The following is a 19,630-nucleotide window of genomic DNA, read 5'->3' as shown; positions in this document are numbered from 1 at the left end:
GGAACTGATGGAGGCTGCAAGACCGAAAAGTGTTGTTAACAGCAGTCTGTATTTTTCTCAACCAGCGCTCCATGGCTCTAAAGGACATTTTACTCAAATATGGATTAATGGACTATATTATCTTGTTTAGGCATTTATTCTAACCCCTCTAGATAACAGGACAGAAAATTACAACAGTCAAGAACAGTGGGGTTATTGGAAGTCTACTGATCCCAGTATTACAGCTCAAACTCTGCTTTCAGTCACCGATGTAATAAGCCCACGAGAGGCGCTGGCAGGGGGGGGCTCGGCCAAGAGCGGGGCCGCAGCGCCGTGCCCGGCGTGGTCGCAGGGCAGCTGGCCGGCACCGGCAGGGCCCCGGCGGCCGCCCAGAGCCGCCTCCCCCGCGGGCCCGGCGCTCCGCCCCGGCCGGCCGAGGCGGGGCCCGGCGGCTCCGCGGCAGCGGCAGCGCGGCCCCGCTCGGCGGCAACGCGGCGGGAGGCGCCGGGGCCCGGCCGGAGCTGCAGCGGTGCTCCCGCCGGCGAGATGGGGCTGGAGCCGCTGTTCCAGGCCTGGAGCTACTTCAGGCGGAGGAAGTTCCGGGAGTGCGCGGATGTCTGCTCGCAGCTGCTGGAGAGGCCGCCCGGCGAGCAGGTAGCGAGGGCCGGGCCGTGGCGGGAGGCGGCGGCGAGGGGCGGCGGCGGCCGCGTCCCGGCTGCCTCAGCACCACGGGACCCCGCTGTGCCCGCTGCCGCCGCCGGAGGGGCCGGGTGCGAGCCCGGCAGCGAGGCAGCGAGCGCTGGGCCGCGCCGAGCTCCCGGAGCAGGAGGCCGGGCAGCGCCGCCTCTCCGCGCTCCCCCCTCTCCCCCGGGCCCGGAGGCGGCGAGCCGGCGCTGCGGCTCCTCCTCAGACACGCCCCGGGGGAGCCCCCCGGGCCCGGCCCCGGAGCCGGGACGGGGGAGCGGTGCTGCGGGTACTGCCGGAGTGCTGCCGTGACAGCTGCGGCGCCAGGCTCTTCGCAACGAGAACTTTAACGCACCCAAGATTTTGCGGAGTGAAAAGCTGAGATGAAAAGTCAGGTCTGCTAGGGATATTCCTGTTGATTTTCTACTGATGTTTAGATATCGTAGCTGCTGTATGGGCCAAATCACATAAGGTTAAGAGATATCCATTTTAGCTCAGCTCACCTACGAGCCCTGCCTTGGGACAGGAGGCATTTGCATACCTCTCTCTGCTCTTTTTCCAGCTACAGAGTCTCTGGAAACGTAGGACATGTTTTTCAATACCTACATATTTCCCCACCCTTCTGTAAGAGCAAAGCATTTGGGAAAGTTGTTTCTGGAAAAAATGTTTACAAGCATATAAACATTTTTATGCCATATTTTAAAAACAGTAATTGAACAGACTTCATCTTAATCACTTTACAGTAAATTTGTAAGTCTCAAAGTATCCTATAGACAGATGTTTTAAGAATCCTGAACGCAGTTCTTTTTATCACAAAGGACAAGTCTTTAAAGAAAGCTGCATGGTCACACAATAGTGTAAATATAAAGTACAGCAATTGTTTGAACTGATTTAGGATAGATATTTAAAAGATTCTCTTTTTATGTTCTATACTGTAAGGCACCACCAAGGAGCCATCAGCAGAGAGATTTTTAGTGGAGAAAGTATTCCAAGAACATTATTCCTGAACCCTAAATGGGACTCAGTATTAGTTCCATGCTAGTGTTGTATTATCTTTATGTATTCACATCATTGGGCCTTATATGTGTGATCTTTGCATATGGAAGGACAATACTTGATTTGTGAAAGAAACTCTTGAAATAGCACAGATAACAGTAAATAAAAGTTGTAAAGATCAAGATATGTTTCCATTGGTCTTAATTTATAAAGTTTTTAATGAGTAAAACTTTTTTCAATCTATGATCTCAACATGGGAATGTAAATACAACTGCATTTCTACTCTATGCTTAAGCTCAAGTATAAAATGGTATTGTTGCACCTGTCAGCTCCAAACTCCTGCTGGGCTAGTAGCATTAGTAAGGAATAGAAGATGTATGAGGCTGAGAAAAAATGCTTAGGAGGAAATTAACAGAACAGCGGTGAGAGGATGTAGTTGGATAAGGCCTTGAGCAACCTGGTCTGGTGGGAGGTGTCCCTGTCAATGGCAAGGGGAGGGTGGAACTAGATGATCTTAAAGGTCCATTTCAAATCCTTCACATTCTGGGATTCTCTGATGTAGATCTCATGTGGTTTTCCTTCTTCCAAATATAGATCACACATGGTGAAACATTTAAGTACATAAATTAAATTGTTTTCTTAGACAAGATACACATTCTCTTTAGAGAACAAGGACCTTATATACCAGCAATATGAGAGTTTTTCCAAATTCTGTACTAAGTTCAGACAAACAATTGATCACCTAATTTAATCTTTGAAATGTTCACACCAGCCTATAAGCTTCACCTTTTATAGGAATGAAAGAGGAAAAACAGTTAAGATAATTTCCTTTAAGAAGTGGTGGAGGGTGGGTCTGTGAACATTGTCTATACCAGATCAAATCATAAACTCTTAGAAGTCTTACGTGAAGTCTCTGAATATCAAAATCAAGTTTCATCACTGTTTTGGAAATACTTTCAGGCCACAGTTGCATGCAAATGACTGGACTTTATAACTTCAGTATGTTCAGTTCAGAGCTGTGTTCCTATCCACAGTTTTGTGTGAAAAAGGTGCTCTTCAGCAGCAGCACATATCAAACCCATCAGAAAGTTCAGATGGAAGAGAGGCAAACTTGAAATAAGATTAGTTTGGTTCTTGCCTTATATAATCTTCTTGAGGAATCCTTATTAAGAGCTCATTTTAAGCGGGAATGAATGACTTCTAAAAGTATTTGAAAGTCTATCTATTTGTGATTGGGAAATATCAGTCTTTCTCTATAATGTTTAAAAATGCATGGCAGATGTTTCAGTCTTTGAAAAGATTTCATACAGCAATGTTCAAGTAAAGTTTGCAGACACCGAGTGGATTTTATAAGTATACTCTAGATAAGTATTTTATGTAAGGAATAACAATTTAGAGATTTTCTTAAAGAATAAAATAAGTGGATAGATGATAAATAAATGGAAATTCAGCATGTTTGACTTTGATTTCTGGTATCTCTGTTACTTTTGAACTGGCATGTTAATGAAATCAGTAGTTCCTAAATATTTTGATTGAACTTTAATTCTGTTATCTTCAGCCACCTGCCAGAAAATGGTGCTGTTTTCCATCTGTGTCAATTACATTAGTAGTATTTTAATATAAGCTGGCAAATTATCTAAAATGGAGTATGTATCATTTTTGGTACCTAACCCAGTAAGTGTGGTTTATAATGCTTAAAAACCACATAGCAATTCTAGCAGATTTAATGGTCAGACTCTTAATGGTAGCACTTCTGCAAATCAAACCCAAGATATGTCATGTTGGGCACCAGAAAAGCAGACAGACAAATGACAACACTTGCAGAAAGTTTGGATTAAGTGAGCTGCTGTGCAGCATGAGGAATACTTAGTGGCTTTAATCACTGTGCCATCTGTTCTTATCCTCTTGTCCCATATTCTGCTAAGCATGTGCTTCCCAACCTCTGCAACCAGGGAAAGAGGGATCTTGTAGGAACAGTAGCCTCTGACAGTGAGTTACTGTTAAGGGACTCGCTTCTTTGAACAGCATGCATTAGGATGTAATTTAAACTACAGGAGCTGATGTCCTTTAAAGACATGCTCAGGTTGAGTTAAACAGTGAGTCTTACAGGTCAGAACTTCTTCATGCTCAGGCAACTGGCCTTCTCCCTTCTAAAACATGTAATGTAACATCAGGTAAGTAAAGGAAGAGACTAACGTTGCCCAACTGGAAAGTGTTTTCATGCCTGAAAGAGGTGGCCTTTCCTGTATGAAAGCCTGCACTTTTTTCCCAGCTCATCTGCTAAGTGACAGCACCACTCCTGCTCCATTGCATCTGCAGCACTGTCCTAGAGCTATGGGCTGCTGAAACCAGCTTTTTACAATAGCCTTAGAAGTAGCTGCATTTTTGCCACCACGCTTAAAAATGTAGTAAGGAATTTTCTTGACCAGTATATCTTGACCTCTGTCTTGATTTACCACTCCCTGTACATATAGTTTAGTATTCAGGATATGTTTGTATCACAAATATAATGACAAGAAGTTCTCCTTTAAGAACATGGCAAAAGATGATTAAAAGATCTTAAAAATAAGTTTACTGATGATCCAGTGAATAGTCACATGTGCATACATTTAGATGCTATCTTAATTGGTGCAGAACTCTCTTTGAGCCCTGTCACCAGATGCAGTAAGCCCTAGGAGGTTTTTAAAGTACTTTGTTGACCTTTTAGCTAACTAGGCATGAATCAGAAATTTTCTTACATAGCAGTATCAAATATTGTGCCATTATAAATCTTGAATTCTTAAAGAGCACAACAACAAAATTGAAATGTTTTAAAATCAATGAAGTTTTCCTGAAGCGTTCTTAAAAAATAACATTGTGATAGAAGAATAATTAGCTGCTACTGGGTTACATCTTGTGGAAGATTGATTTTTTTTTTCCATAAAATATCCTGTGCATTTCTTAATTTAAGAATTAGAAATATAAATGGTATTGGTGGAATTCACTTCTGTGTTATCTCAGGATAAATAAAAGCTGTATTTTGTGTGACTGGCATTTGGTCATAGAAATACATAAAATGCCGGTGTTCAGTTTAATTATTTCCTATTGTAAGCAAACAAGTCTTGTCTTCTGTGTTGATAGTAATAGCATGACCTAGAGGAAATACAATCCAGGACTGTCTCTGTTGATCATCCTGATTAGTCACCTAATCTGATTACTCTTTGTGTTCCATATGTAGGATTCAAGGCAATAAACAGAACCCATGTATGAGGCCTGCTCTAGTTTAACAATAGAAAAAAAAATAGCCTGATATAATTAATAGAGATATTGTGGATGTTCTTCCTTTAACTTTATTAATGGTCTTCTATGAGCATTTGCTTTTGTTCATTCATCCTTTCTTTTCCCATATTGAACTTCCAGCTGCTATAATTTGCAAACTTGTTTTTGTAAGGTCGTAATAAAGTTATCACAGTTATCTTTATGGGCATTGAACTTGATTTGGAAAAGCATCTTCAACTGAAATCACTTACTGGTGCGAGACTGTAAATTTATGCATGAAAATAGTGATACTTGAAGTGAAATCATTGTTCCTGGGTAAAGGTTTGGGGTTTTTTTCTGTGTTTCTGCTCTTAATCATTTGAAGAGCATTTTCAGAATATGATTTTAATATTTTGCATGTATTAAATTGTACTCAGCTAAAACTAATTGTAGAGTGAAACCTTATTATAATATAAGGTATGTAATATATTCCCTCTTCCAGGCTACAAGCATCAAAAAACTTATTTTTTTAAAGTATTTATGGTATTCAAATAAACTGACCTTGCATTTTAATATTAAAGTGCCCTCAGTGGATTTAGGGATCTGTATTAAATAGTTCCTTCACTGGTTTTACAGTCTTTTGACTTTCAAGGGAGCTTTATATGTGTAAATGAATAATAAATTTGAGCTTTTGTTTTGAGAGACAAGCTTACAGGGCAATGCTATTTGTTAATCCTCTCAAAGAATTCTTTATTTGAAATCTAGTTCCTGTGGATTACTTGTATGTGTAGCAACTGTTGGATCCACCCATGTTAAAGTATGTTCTATTCTAATGTAATTTTTGTTATTCCATATTTTTGTTTAATCTGAGAATCCTGTTACCTGCCTGAGAGTTATTTAAAATCTAAAGTTATTTCTTGTCAAAAACTGAAACAATGTATTAATATGTATGAACAATGCATACTCTCACCTACAATTATGAGAGTGCAATGGTTTTAGTATTATTGATCAACTACTTTTTTGCCAAAATCACAAGGGATGTAATGTCTGAATTTTATAGTAATATAAGTGCTCCTACATAAGCAAATTTGTCTGATTTTTAAATTATTTTTTAAGGTAATGAACAGTGCCTAAAGTAAGATACACATCTGTAACATCAAGGCGTTTTTGTATTAGTGTTGACTAATAATATTCCTAACTTGTCCCTATTAGTTACTGTAGCACATATGGTATGTAAGACCGCCTACTGTTCTTAAAACCATCTTCATATGTGTAATACTCAGACACAATGGGGTGAACAAAATGTAAGCTGAAATATTTTAATGTCCTGTATTACTTAGAAAGCTGAATAGTTTCTTTTTTTAAGAAAATAACTGCTATACATAAAAGAATTGTAGTAGTTCATTTAATCATGCAACTAAAATGCAAAGCCAGTTTCATTGCCTCAGTCAGGCCCAGGTACATCACAGTAAACTGAGATTAATTTCTGAATTAATGTTTAGTTCCATAGAATACTCAATGTGTAAGATGTGTTACGCATTCTGACACCAGTGAATGACTTTTTGGCTCCAAATACAATCCTTTAAAGGCCACAATTCCATACTACAGAAGGAAGATGTTCACCTGTGTTCCAGGTCCCTGCTGTCATAGAATTTGCTGAGTAAAAAGGTTCAAATTGGAAGAAGTAGATCATGTCTTGTACTACAGAGGGGTGATTGCCATTCTCCTGGTGGAACAGAAGCCAGCTCTGTGTCTTGGCTGCAAAGCAAGCCAGAAACAGGGCAGTGCTTGAGCTGGGAGAAGACTTTGGTGTGATCTAATAGCAACCTTCTAATACATAGAAGGAGGTTATCAAAAAGTGGAGCCAGGGACCACTTGCAATGATGCAGGGAGGTGAAGGAGGCTTTGGCTTGGTATGAACAAAAGCATTTCTCTATAGGAATAGTCAGCAGTGGAACAGGTTGCCCAGTGGCACTGTGCAGCCTCTATCCTTGCAAGTCTTCAAAATCCAATTGGACAAGACTATGAGCAGCCTCAACTGACCTCATAGCTGGCCTTGCTTTGAGAGCTTTGGACTAGAGACCTTCAGAAGTCCCTTTATAGTCTGAATTACTTGAAGATTGTATATTCAGTCTGATATACTTGGTTTAACTGTGATAGATTTACACAATGCCAGATATGCAAGAAATTTTTCACTACCTCTAGGAGCAGAAATGATCTGACACTACAAAAGACTAATAGTGATTTAGAGAAAGTAACATCTATCTCCCACCTTCCTTGTCTAAAGCTAAAGTAATACATTAGGAAAAACCCATCCCCAGTCCCTGGAAGTGAAGGGTAGTTTAAATATTATGTAAACATGATAATTACACATTAATTGGTGATAAACCTACATTTTTTCCTGTCAGTATTTACTCAATTTTACCAGAAGTTTTCAGGTAGATGCAAATTCCAGCTTTTTCACTTACAGTAAACTTAATCTGGTAGCTTTTCTTTTGGTTTTTATGGGTAGTGCAACAGGCTGTTAATTCAACATTTATTCCACTTGCAATATTACTGTCCAAGTGCAGTGAATACGTCATTTTCATCATAAAAGTACCATGAAAAAGTGACAAAATTTTCTTTTGTCTTCTTGAGTGGTATCATTGTGATCACCAGGAGCAGCTAAAAAAACAGTGCAAAAATGGATTTTATTAAGTAGGCTTTCTAAAGACCATGGTGTGATAATCTGGTTAATTTTTAGGAGATGTACATACATCTTCCAAGTTCATTTTCTTTTCATCTATAATTTTTCAGCTTCATAATGCTTGCATGTTAATTGAAGATTTGGCTAGATTTGGCTAGAAGCAAGAAAGCAAAGGTATCAGAAAGATACTGCAAATTTACTTTCATTGTGCAAAACATTGATTAGCTTCATAATGTGTGTTAGTTGAGATAATGTAATAAAATGGAAATTTGGATATATGTATCAGAGAGAAAATGTTTGTGCAAAATGAGGTCATCACAGAGTATAAATACACTTGTGTTGTTGTTTTTATTGTTTGGCATTTCCATTCCTTAGTTTCAATTTTCTCTCTTTTCAGGAGCTTGATTCTGAATACACCGTGTTTCAGGTAAAGTTCTTTCCATAAATACAATTATTAGATGCAATCATTGGGAAGAATTTCTGATACAGTGAATAATACTTGTTTTGTCGTTAGGTCCTCAATAGCTTTTCTTTGTTTTTTTTTTTTTTTGTTTGTTTGGTTTTTTTTGTTTTTTTTTTTTTTGTTTTTGTTTTTGTTTTTTGTTTTGTTTTTTGGTTTTTTTTTTTTGTTTTTTGTTTTTTGTTTTTTTTGTTTTGGTTTTTTTGGGGTTTTTTTTGTTTTTTTTGTTGTTTTTTTTTTTTTTTTTTTTTTTTTGGTTTTTTTTTTTTTTTTTTTTTTTTTTTTTTTTTTTGTTTTTTTTTTTTTTTTTTTTTTTTTTGTTGTTGTAACTGGTAAGGCATTACTTAAAAGCTAAATTTAATCTACCTTGAACTGAATGACCTTCATCTGCAGATGAGATTAGGAAGAAAACAACATGTATTCACAGAGAGAACAATGTTTGTGCTCTTAGGGCTCACTTTCATGTTTTATTTAATGCCTGTAATGGTGGGCTCTTACCTGTGCTCTTCCTGTTCTTGCAACTCAGGCTCACTGCCTACCTTGTGCAGAGTCTAGAGGCCTTGTAGGTGCATCATGATGATTTGCATAAGTGATGGAAGACTGAGAGTAATTAATTTTCCCTCTGCCCACATTAGCTCTCGATAATTGCAATGGCAAGAATAGTATTGGGCAGGTGATGGCATCTTTTGGCTCCAGCCCACAGTCAGAAGAGATTAAATGCAATGTGAAATGGCATCTTTAAACGCAGCTCCATAACATATTTTACAGGTCTTTAATTACACTCCATGAATTCATGCAAGTTGTTTACATAGAGAATGGTTTCACTGAAACACTGCTGGGTATCTTCTTGAGTAATTATTATCCTTCACAATGTAGTTCTGTTCTGGGGTTTTCATTGTATATGGAATAAAATTTATTATAGTTGAAAGGATCATTGGAGAATAGAAGCTCTTGGAAAATTATGTTACCATGTTCAGAGAAAACAAAGTATGTATTTTTAATTTAGGTTTTGGATTTTTCAGGAACAAGAAGAAAATACTTGATTCAGTTACAAACTTCTCATAAACTGTGAAAAACACTTTGTCACTTCTCTTTCTGGAGTTTCGACTTACATGCTGTTTATTGTATACTTACATACTGCATCACATTTCTATACCTCTTTAATTGCTATTAAGTGTTGTAAATTTTGTTCTGATTATGAGTTAAACAAGCTAAATTTGTTATGTTGTGAATATGTGGGTTGTCTGAAATGACCTTCCCTTTCTTTTTCCTGCCATATAAATGCCATTTCATAAAAATGCAGTTTATCTTCATAAGCTCCAGACATGGTGCTTATCACAAAACAAAATCATCAGTCTCACAAAGAGAAAACAGATAATCTGTAATCTACAAACAGATGTTTAATTGAGGAATACTGTGTGATATTTGAATTTTTTGTTGGCTGTGAAGCTTTGGACTAGGAGATTTACACTGGAAGAGATGCCTAAGGAATCTATTTTTATGACAGATATTTACCCAGTAATGATAAAGAGACATGTTGAGTTTAAAAACGCATTTTCACATGTTAGTTAGTGAAAAAAACCACAATAATACACTTATGCCTATGTAAAAAACTGACCTCAGTTTTAGCAATTAATGTAGAGGAGTTACTACTTCCAATTTCCAGGAAAATATCATTACTATGGGCGGATTTTCTTACTTCTAGTAAGAAATTAGCCTGTGCTTGGCTATGCAAGAGCTCTGATTGGAGAATATTCCCCATATTGACATGGTTATGTCGACTGCAAATATACATGTCTTTGAAAAGAATAGAGTAGCATCAAGGTATTTAAAATCAACAAACTAAATACTTCATAGAATCATGAAAAATTGTTAAAGATCTTGACCATCTAACAGAAATCTCAAAATTAATTAAAGGCTGTCATCCTACTGCTTAAGAAGAAACTAAAAGAAAATAAAGCAGATATGGATTATGACTGTCTGGCCTAGATTCAGATCATCCTGCTGAATTCTCTTCTCTTCATTCTTGAACAGAAATTTCTAATTGTGGTTGAATCAGCTGACTGAAGTCCTTCTGCTTGGAAGAAAGCACTTTTTAAAAGAATAGTTAAATATTTCAGCATCTTTAGATGCACTTTCTTTTTGATTGACACAGATTAGCATAGAAGTATAAGGAAAGTCTAGAGAAAAAAACAGAGTGAATGAGAAGTGTCTCATTAAATGATTACTTAAATTATTAAATAAGCCTGAGTTTCAGATCTTCTCATACCTCTTACTTAAGGAACAAACATTTCCATGTGTTTGACCTTTATTTCTATCCAGATAGTCTGTTTCTATTTTTAAAGGTCTCCTTAGCCAACATTAAATATGCTTTTCCACCAGATTGCTGTACCCCGTGTTAGAAAGGAAGAAAATCTAATTATTTTGGCAGTGATTTTTACTCTGAAAAATTTATGATTATCTGTTCAATATCTGATGAAAGATTAAGGATTGGTCTTGTGATTTCCTATATCATGCCAGTTCTATAAGTACATTACAAGCATATGAAATTATCAAAGTGGATGGACCTGCATTTACTTTGTTGGTATTTCTATATGGCTGATACTGATTTTTCTTGTTTTCTTTTTTCTCCCCACTGATTTGGTATCTTCACAGTCAACACAAAGCTTGTCACATAGGCTAGAGTTATGCTTGCCTTTCTACACTGCTCAGATTATCCTCCAAGACATACAATGTAGTAATTTGTCAATTCAGGTCACTAAAATGGATTCCAATACTCTCATAATCTGAAATGCCTGTGGTATATATTTATACAGTGTTTTACAGCTGATGCTTTGAACAAAGGAGTTAGTCCCCTTTTGTACGTCCATCAGACAGATGGATATACTCAGCTGTTTGAAGTCAATACTTATTCGAGCCTAGTAAAGCTGTGAAGTGAATAATAAAGAAATGATAAAATTGCTGAATAGATTATTTACTTAGTGTCTTGAAGATATTTTACTTTTTACTTATCCTTATTCAGGCTGCTTGGAACCTGAAAACACGAGCTTTGACAGAAATGGTGTATGTGGATGAAATTGATATGGATCAAGAAGGAATCGCAGAGATGATCCTGGATGAAAATGCCATTGCTCAAGTTGCACGTAAGATTGACTTTCGCTTAAATACATTGACTCAACAAGAGCTCTTTTGGTCATCTCTTATGTCATCTAGAATAGTACAAACTGAGGTGACCTGATATAGCATTTAGTATTGGTAAAAAAAGCGGTTTAGATTGTTTCATGGTTGCATGGCAGTGTTGAGATCCACCATGTGTTCTTGATGTAGTTCTCAGGCCTGTCAGATGAGAGTTTAGACCATGCTCAATTGTGTTTTGTCAGCTTTTCTTCTACATTTGACGAAATGTAGTGAGCATACATGTGGTCACTTGCTTTTTCCATCAGTATGTTGATTTCATTTGCTCCTTTCTGGCTTCTTTAGGCATTGTGGGAAACTAGAAAAAAAATCTGCCCCCAGTGTACTGTGAATTTTATCCATATGCCCATAGTGTACACAACAGTCAGATACCACCTTTTGGCATCATGTCCTGCAAATGTTATCTGAACTATTTCCTTTCTGCTTTTCTCTACTTTATTTTTCTCTTCCTTCACAGAGCAGTTCTTCAGCTCTGCCATTGTTTCTTCTATGCAATTATTTTTCAGCTTCATCAATTCCCTTCCTAGTAGACAATAATTAGTTGTCTTCTACTACTTTTTTGCAGTATTTGTATTTTGCTCTGTTTCTTTAGTACAGTTCACATGGAAATTTTTACGTAACTTATTAAGCGTGGCTCTCAACCACATCCCATGTCAAGGAATTCAAGGGAAGAACTGGACATAGGCCAGAATTGATACTTGAAGTGTTAAAAGCTTTTCTTGTCTGTATAGGCAATTACATATCTATCTTCTTACATTTTTTAAAATTTTCATTACATGCTTGGCCACAGTCAAGCAGTATTGGAGATGTGTTTATGCATTGTGATCAACTAATTATAGCTATCTGTCTTAAAACACCATTGTAATAAAATCTGGAGTTTAATTTGATTTTGTGCCCCCTGTGGTAGAGGTTATCTTCCAAGAAAAACAATTTGATGAATACTATTTAGAAATAAGGCATTCTGGAAAAATACATTCATACTATGTTGAAACTGAAAAAAAGATGACTTTCTGCATAGTGTGTCACAGATTTCAAAACCAAAGAAAATTATTACACTAGTGTAGCCTGCACTTATGAGTCACTGAGATAAGACTTTACTATTCGTGCTTCAAATTTGCTAGGTGTGCCTGAGCTGGTATATAATTTTTCAGAAAGTATAAGAACTTTTCAAAGATAGAGAACCCCCTGCAGTCTTTTGTAAATTATTAAATTTAATAGATTTTATCAGTGTACCATATCTTTAGTGGGAATTATCAATTATAACTCCACCTGTTGTTTCTTTGCGAACATTTTATGCCTGATACAAAGTTATTTTCAAATGTAGGTTTCCAAAGTAGTAAAATCTGTCATTAAATCATTCAGTGATCTTTTCTTTGATAAGCTAAACAATCTTCTCATTCTGAGCTGTATCTTTTGATTTTTGAGTTGAGTCTTGAAAGTCTTTTCTTAAACCTTTCTAGTTATCCACTTGTCCTTTGTTGTCAGCACACCAGACAACAGTCCGCTAACATGCAGAAAGCATGTTTTTCTTCTACACCTTGATTTTACTTTCTTTATACATCTGAGGTGTTCTAATGTTACACTTTTGCATAAAAGGTAAGCACAGAAGTTGCTAAACAGAGCGCAAGGACAACAGAGTCAGTGGTGTCTAGGGACAGGACCAGAGGAAGTGGGCACAAACTTAAATTCAGGAGACTCCACGGAGAACATGGAGTCTACTTCCATAGACCTATCCAGAAACCATCTACATAGGTTCCTGGGCAACTGGCTTCATGTGTCCTGCTTGAGCACTGTTGTACCATATGGCCTCCAGAGGTCCCTTCAAACCTCTACCATTCTGTGGTTCTGTGATTACTCCACTTGTACACATGACTTAGTAAAAATAGGTGCTGACTGACTGTGGGCTTTTCCTTTTGCTGTTAAAGTGTGTTAGCCATAGCTGGTCTTGACTCTGGTCTTTCACTGTGGCAGATCTTTCAGGATATCTTCCTCCACTAAAGTCGTAGTTCACAAACATCAAACTATGTAGCCACACCTCTCATATTACAATTGGTATTGTCTATACTTTGCCTAGTAAGCAGTTTAAATCCTTCGTCAGTTACATATCCATTTCAGTTTTACATCTGCCCTTATTTAGTTTCCAGATTAAACTCTCTTAATAATGACTTTGCTGTGAGTCGTGAGTTATTAAATAATTACTAAAGTGTATAGGATCCATGGGAAAAAACTACTTTTCTGTGCTTCCTCTTCATACATACGTAATGATGTCTTTCTTCCACCAGTTTTTATTTTCTTATAATTTTGCTGTGTTAATTTTCCCTCAGTCTTGTTTATTAACAAAAATGTCCTAGAGCATTGTTTTACAGAAAAATCCATTATGTTACTTTTGGACTATTAACACCATTAATTTTCTCAGGTAATATTGTAATCTTGTTTAAAAGTGTTACCTTGGCAGCATATTTTTCAGAAAGTTGTAGTAATTGGCATTATGGGTAATCACAGCTATTTCATTTACTGGGGAGTTAAAGGAGTCATCTGCAGCCATCACTAACTACTGAAATTTCACTCTTAAATTCTGACACTTCTAGTGGCAACATGCACTGCTGTGGCCTTTTACATCTCTTCGTAGCTAGTTGGCTTGGGAATTCTCAACGTAAGGACTGAGTTGCCTGGGGTGAGGTCAAAGGAACTGTAAGCATTCTCCCAGTACACCAAAAACTAAAAAAAATTGTAGTTATTAAAAAACATGCCTGAAAAAAGGAATTTTAATGTCTTGCCTCTTTTATATTACAGCAACAGTTTTTTTATTTTTTTATTTTTTTATTTATTTTAACACCAATTGCATATTTAGGTCATTTTACCAAGGAGACCATGGTTAATACTTTATTTCGTATCATTTAACTTTAAATACAGCTGTAGTCAGATGGCTACTTACAGTTTATTTTGGGGAAAAAAGAAGGAAGGAAACTGTCTACCTATCAGTTTATCTTCAGTTCTTGGAAATATGTGCAATAAAAGCTGTTCATAAGCATATAGAAAACGCATAGATGAGTAACAGTGATTTGTCAAGAATTGTCTGTGTCAACTTAAATCTCATTTCTTTCTGTACATAGTAACAAGCAGTGAAGAGCCTGCAAGGTATAGATGTCATATGTTGCTTTTAACCAGGTATTTAAAACCATCTCATAGACATTCACTTCACAGATTAGAAAAACTGCCCAATCAAATGTCAGTAAATGAAAATCCACCTGCAGGAACTAGTAATTCTTAATGATACACTGTCAAAACAGAAATATGTGAAAAGGGGAGCGCTTCATCAGTTCGCCTGGGCTCAAGCTGGTTCAGTGTTTTCATTGATGGCCTTTGGGTATGGATGAATTCACACTTTACAGTGCTCTAAATTGTAGGTGGGGATCTTACTAGGGTCTAATGTCATCAGATAGCATTCTCCATCTGCTCTGTAGAAGGTTTAGATTTACTTACTCAAGTCTGGGTGCCAGAGAGAAAATATACCATTTCAAGTTAGCCTGATGTAATTATTTCAGTAACCTTCTACATTTCTACACACAGTGCTCTGTGTGGTGTTTCTGAATGTTCTTGACAATTGTTTTGATCAATCCCAGTAGGCATCCACACAGGCACTTGTTCACTCCCCCCAGGTGAGATAGAGAAGAGAATGGAGAGGCTGAAAGAAAGAAAACCAATATTCAGGTTTCTTGCAAGAGTCTATCAAATTATCAGTAGTAGAATGCAATATTTGGGGTTTGTCTTCTTTGTCCCCTCAGTCTGAGTAAAGAAATTTCTGGCTGTTTATTGTAAAACACAATCATGTTTCAAGTCCTCTGGACAAGGGAGTAATATCTCAAAGTGAAGTGAGAAATGCTTTTATTTTGTAGGACCAGGAACATCTTTGAAACTTCCTGGAACTAGCCAAGGTGGAGGCCCCAGCCCGGCTGTTAGGTATGTGATAGTTTATTTTTTAAAATGTGACAAGTTAAAAATGAACAAATCATAAGCTTCTGAAAATGAAATGCTTTGGGTATAACTGTTTAAATTCTCTATCAATAAATACCACCTAACATAAGGATAATGTACTTAACATCTTCAGGCCCGTAACTCAATCAGGAAGACCTATTACAGGATTTGTGAGACCCAGCACGCAGGGTGGACGGCCAAGTACCATGGAACAGGCGATAAGAACGCCTCGAACAGCGCTCACAGCTCGTCCAATCACCAGTGCTTCCGGGGGATTTGTCAGGCCCGGCACGGTGAGTTGCTTGCCTCTCTTCCCAGAATGGAAGATTTCTTGGTCACAGTATCTGACACACTGGCACTGTAGTTTATTTAAAACTCAAGTTTGAAGGAGGCGAGTATTTTTAATTTTTAAAATTCTTTTCAAAATAGAGTTTGAAAATATAACTTATTGTGCATTTGCTAGTCTGGTTACATAAAAAATGTACGTAAATTCAAAAATTCATAGGATTCTTATAAATTCCAAATTCACAGCTCCTTGAGACAAGTTTTTATTAATGGAAGACCATGTGAAGACTGTGACATGATTTCACCATAAGTGTCTACAACAAATGATAAGCATTCAGTGTCTGTCACTTCAAAAGATAAGGATTATAGTCTATACTAATTTATCCTGTTCTATTGGCAAAATTAATAAACTGCAACCAGCATGAGTATGTAATACATATTAAAATCACATTAATGACAAAATGTGGCATCCTCTCACTATTGCAGGTAAAAACTAATCTTCCTAAGTATTTATTGAAGATTTTTTTTGTTATGTATCCCAACTTCCAAGCTACATGCTTAGGCACTGAAATAGCGGGGAGAGACAGAGAAGAAAGAGTCGGCACTGCTCAGTAGAGCAGTGAATCTACAAATGTTTTTTTTTGGAATTTTGGTGTTTTTTTGTATACTAATAATATTTTGAAAATCTTCAGGAAAAGTGTAAGTATCTTCCCACTTAAAAAGCTTCTTTTTCCCACTCAGGCTTCCATGCTAACAAATCCAGATGGCCCTTTCATAAATCTGTCTCGACTGAATTTAACAAAATATGCTCAGAAACCCAAACTGGCAAAGGTATGTAACAATTCTAGTTAGTGTTGTGATATCTTCTTCTTGTTTTCTGGTGTCATTCTGATATAACCATTATTCTGATATGTGTCATTCTGATATAACTGATATTATATAACTATAATATTGGGGATAAAAAAAAATGGTGAACAGAGGTTTAGATATTAACTTGAGAAAAATAGTGTGTTACTCACCTTTTGACAGTGTTTACCAGACTTGAAATTGAAGCTATGTCCAAAGAGGTGAAAGTATAACCTAGGAAAAACATTTGTATAGGAAAAAATGTTCCACTGGTTAATAATTTTGAGCTGTGCATCTAGGAGTGATGAAGGGCAACTAAAAGAAGAAAAAAGAAGCCAAGAGCAAAAAAACAGCAGAACCTTCCTTAATGTCTGGAAATGTGGTTCTGTGTAGAAATAGATGGCAATCCTGGCCTAAAAATGTTCACAGTGTTTGGATTTTTTTCTTTGCTTTTATGGCATGAGTTAACACTTTTTATGTTAAAAGGTACCGTTTATTTGTTCAGAATACTTCTTCGTTTTCAGTTAAGATCATATGATTGACGGTCAGTGAAACTATCTGACAGTAGAACAGGTTTTTGCAGGTTATCCACCCAACTTACAGGTTTCAGCTCCAAGTGGCAGGGAGCTGAAAGTTGTGAGTGGATTTATCTTGCCTTTCAGTTGAATCTTTCCCCAGCACAACAACAGCTGTATGGTTGAACATGTTTTCTGTGCATAGTGTGTTCGTAAAAAACAACTGTTGGGCTGAGGCCAACGGTTCATTTTGCACAACATATCAAGCCATTATCTCTAGGGAGCACAAGGTATCAAACACACTCTAGGGAGCTGTATGTGGCACTCAGCCTAAAGGTGAACAAACCAGTATGAATTTAGTCTATTTTGAGAAACATAATGGTGAACATTGTTAAGAAAACTGGCAGTATCTGATAATGTGCTGGTGGAAGTAGCTCTTCCAGTCCAAAACTTTAGTTAACAGTTTTTCATAAGCAACCAGGAAATTTCTTTGCTTTTTAAAGCCTGATCTAGACTGATGCAGGGCATTGCATTTCAGAGTGGTTTTCAAAGGACATAAATCTTGTGTAATTGCATTGTGTCCTTCACCTACTGCTTGCATCATTGTCCCTTGGCCTCTTAACCAAGCTAGGCAGAAGAATAGGTATCAAATATAGTAAGTTCTAGTCTGGTGAGGTAATTGAAGACTTCCAGGCTAACATCTGAGGGCCATTACAAATCAGTTTGTTATCAGTGCTGAAAAAATACTGCATGCTTTTTGTCCAGTTATGTCCTTGCCAGCAGACAAGTCAGCCAGCAGACACAGTATTATAAATCCATTACAGTCTGGAAAACAGGGGGAATGTAAGAAACCTGGGAAGGATTAAGAAGCACAAGACACATCCATAAAAACTAGGCTTAGTTCTGCTTGAAGACAGCTAGCTTTTAATTGTGATTACTAACTACATGCTATTTAAGTAGGTAGGTTAGCTTTCAGAGGAAATATTCTCAACAACGGCTCTCAGAAATGAGAAACATACATATTTTTAACAATTCTGGGTTTTAATTATCATTTTCTGTGGCAGATTTGTCTTCCTTCAGTTTCATATGAAAAGAAGCTTAAGCCAAAAAATGTAAATCTACAGTCATAGAAACATCCATAGGCAGCAAGTGTACTTGTCAGTATTATGAAGCTAATACATTACGACATTAACATTTCACATAGAATGTAAGAACTAAGTTTAAATTTGGAACAACATGGATTTATAACTTTTTTAAACAAAAGAGCAGTAAGGTTAAAGCAGGAGGTGAGAATGCGGACTGCACTCTCTGTGAAGAATAATTAATTAAAGTTTCAAAATTTTTGAGCTGTCACCTCTCCCATTGCATAAAGGTGATAAACCTTGCAGCTACTGAATTCACATAATTAGCCAGTCTATTCATGTTTGTATATGAATGCCTCCTACATACTTCTTCCTTATGTGTTTGCAAAGTAGCCTCACTGTATCTTTTTTGAAGTTAGATTATCTGTCTGAGGTTTTCCAATGCTTTAACGTATATGGAAATGTGGCTTCTCTTTGACTAACATTAACCATGTTAAAGACTATCCCAGGAAACACCATAGCAGATGTATAAGGTATCACTTGTCACCAGAGAAAGCCTCTGGTAAATCCCAGTTAGCAACTGCTCTCTGGTATGAAACAGAAAGTTTTATCTTTTTTAGCTTGTGGATTTTTAATAGACTTATTAAGATAACTCTAGATATTTTTATCCAAGTGAATGTTCAGTCACTTTAATAGTTTTGAAGGTCAGAGTCTGTGCATAACAGCAGTAAATTCCTCATGCCAGCCGTGCAAGAAAACATCTTTCTTGTTGCTTTAGATTTACATACTTCTACTGAATGCTTCTCTGTTATTATTATTATTATTCTCTGAACTAGAGGACAAAATGTTCCACTACTTCTTTATTGTCTATTCTTTTCTTATATACCTATTCTAAGCTCCTTATAAATGTGTTACTATTTATAATCCTTTAATGTCTTTTAATCATCTGTTCAGAGTCATCATCTGACTGAAAGTAGAAGAAAAGTAGGTTGTGGTTTATTTTCCTCACAAGATATGACAATTCATTAGTAATTCTCTAGTTTCCTGAAGGTAAATATTTTAAGAATTTTGTCTAAGAAAATCTGGCTGAAGAGTCATGGAAGTCCTTAGGAGGCTGAGGTCTTGTTCTGTATTTCTTTCCTCATGGAGCAATATTTTCTCCTGTTTTTTTAGAGTGATTTAAATTAATTTAGAAAAATGTTCTGTTCTTTTGAAGCAATTAAGAACTGGGATTTGGATGCAGAAGGTCAAGGTTCAACTCAATTGAACCTTGAGTTACTAACACCCATATTACATTTTTGGGAACAGAGGCTTCCAGTCTCCATTTAGTTATCCAGAATCTTTCAATGTCATTTTATTCACTGAAAATGCCACCCCCATTACCTGATATATACTCATCTAATATTCCCATGCAGAACAACTACAAGGTAGTATTAATTAGCTTTATACAGGAGGAAACACAGCTGCAGTTATTTTGCTCTGTAATTGTTGTGTGCTTATAAGCATTTTACCACAGCACAGCTGATGAATGTGATTTCTTTAAGCCTTGTTATTATGATGGTTTGTTTCAGAAGCACAGTATTATTAGCATTTATTTATCATTTACAATCAATTTTTAAATTTTTTTTTTCCTTTACAGATCCAAAAATATTGTAGAACTTTTTTTTTTTCTTGAAGGCAAAGTTGCTCA

The 19,630-nt window shown here is 36.8% G+C and overlaps 1 protein-coding gene across 2 annotated transcripts in view; it reads left to right on the top strand.

Annotated features, from left to right (window-relative positions):
* Positions 1-430: 430 nt before the first annotated feature.
* Positions 431-19,630, top strand: part of TTC8 (tetratricopeptide repeat domain 8) — a 41,380-nt gene continuing 22,180 nt past the window's right edge. For both annotated transcript variants that reach the window (XM_053946493.1, XM_053946492.1), the window contains exons 1-6: positions 431-633; positions 7,980-8,009; positions 11,065-11,185; positions 15,134-15,197; positions 15,346-15,505; positions 16,239-16,328. In XM_053946493.1, coding sequence (XP_053802468.1) covers positions 526-633; positions 7,980-8,009; positions 11,065-11,185; positions 15,134-15,197; positions 15,346-15,505; positions 16,239-16,328 — 573 coding nt within the window. In that variant the 5' untranslated portion in view covers positions 431-525. The remainder of the gene's footprint in view (positions 634-7,979; positions 8,010-11,064; positions 11,186-15,133; positions 15,198-15,345; positions 15,506-16,238; positions 16,329-19,630) is intronic.

The sequence above is a fragment of the Vidua chalybeata genome, chromosome 6 (assembly GCF_026979565.1).
Source record: "Vidua chalybeata isolate OUT-0048 chromosome 6, bVidCha1 merged haplotype, whole genome shotgun sequence".
Taxonomy (NCBI): domain Eukaryota; kingdom Metazoa; phylum Chordata; class Aves; order Passeriformes; family Viduidae; genus Vidua; species Vidua chalybeata.
This window is presented reverse-complemented; position numbering and strand designations above follow the sequence as displayed.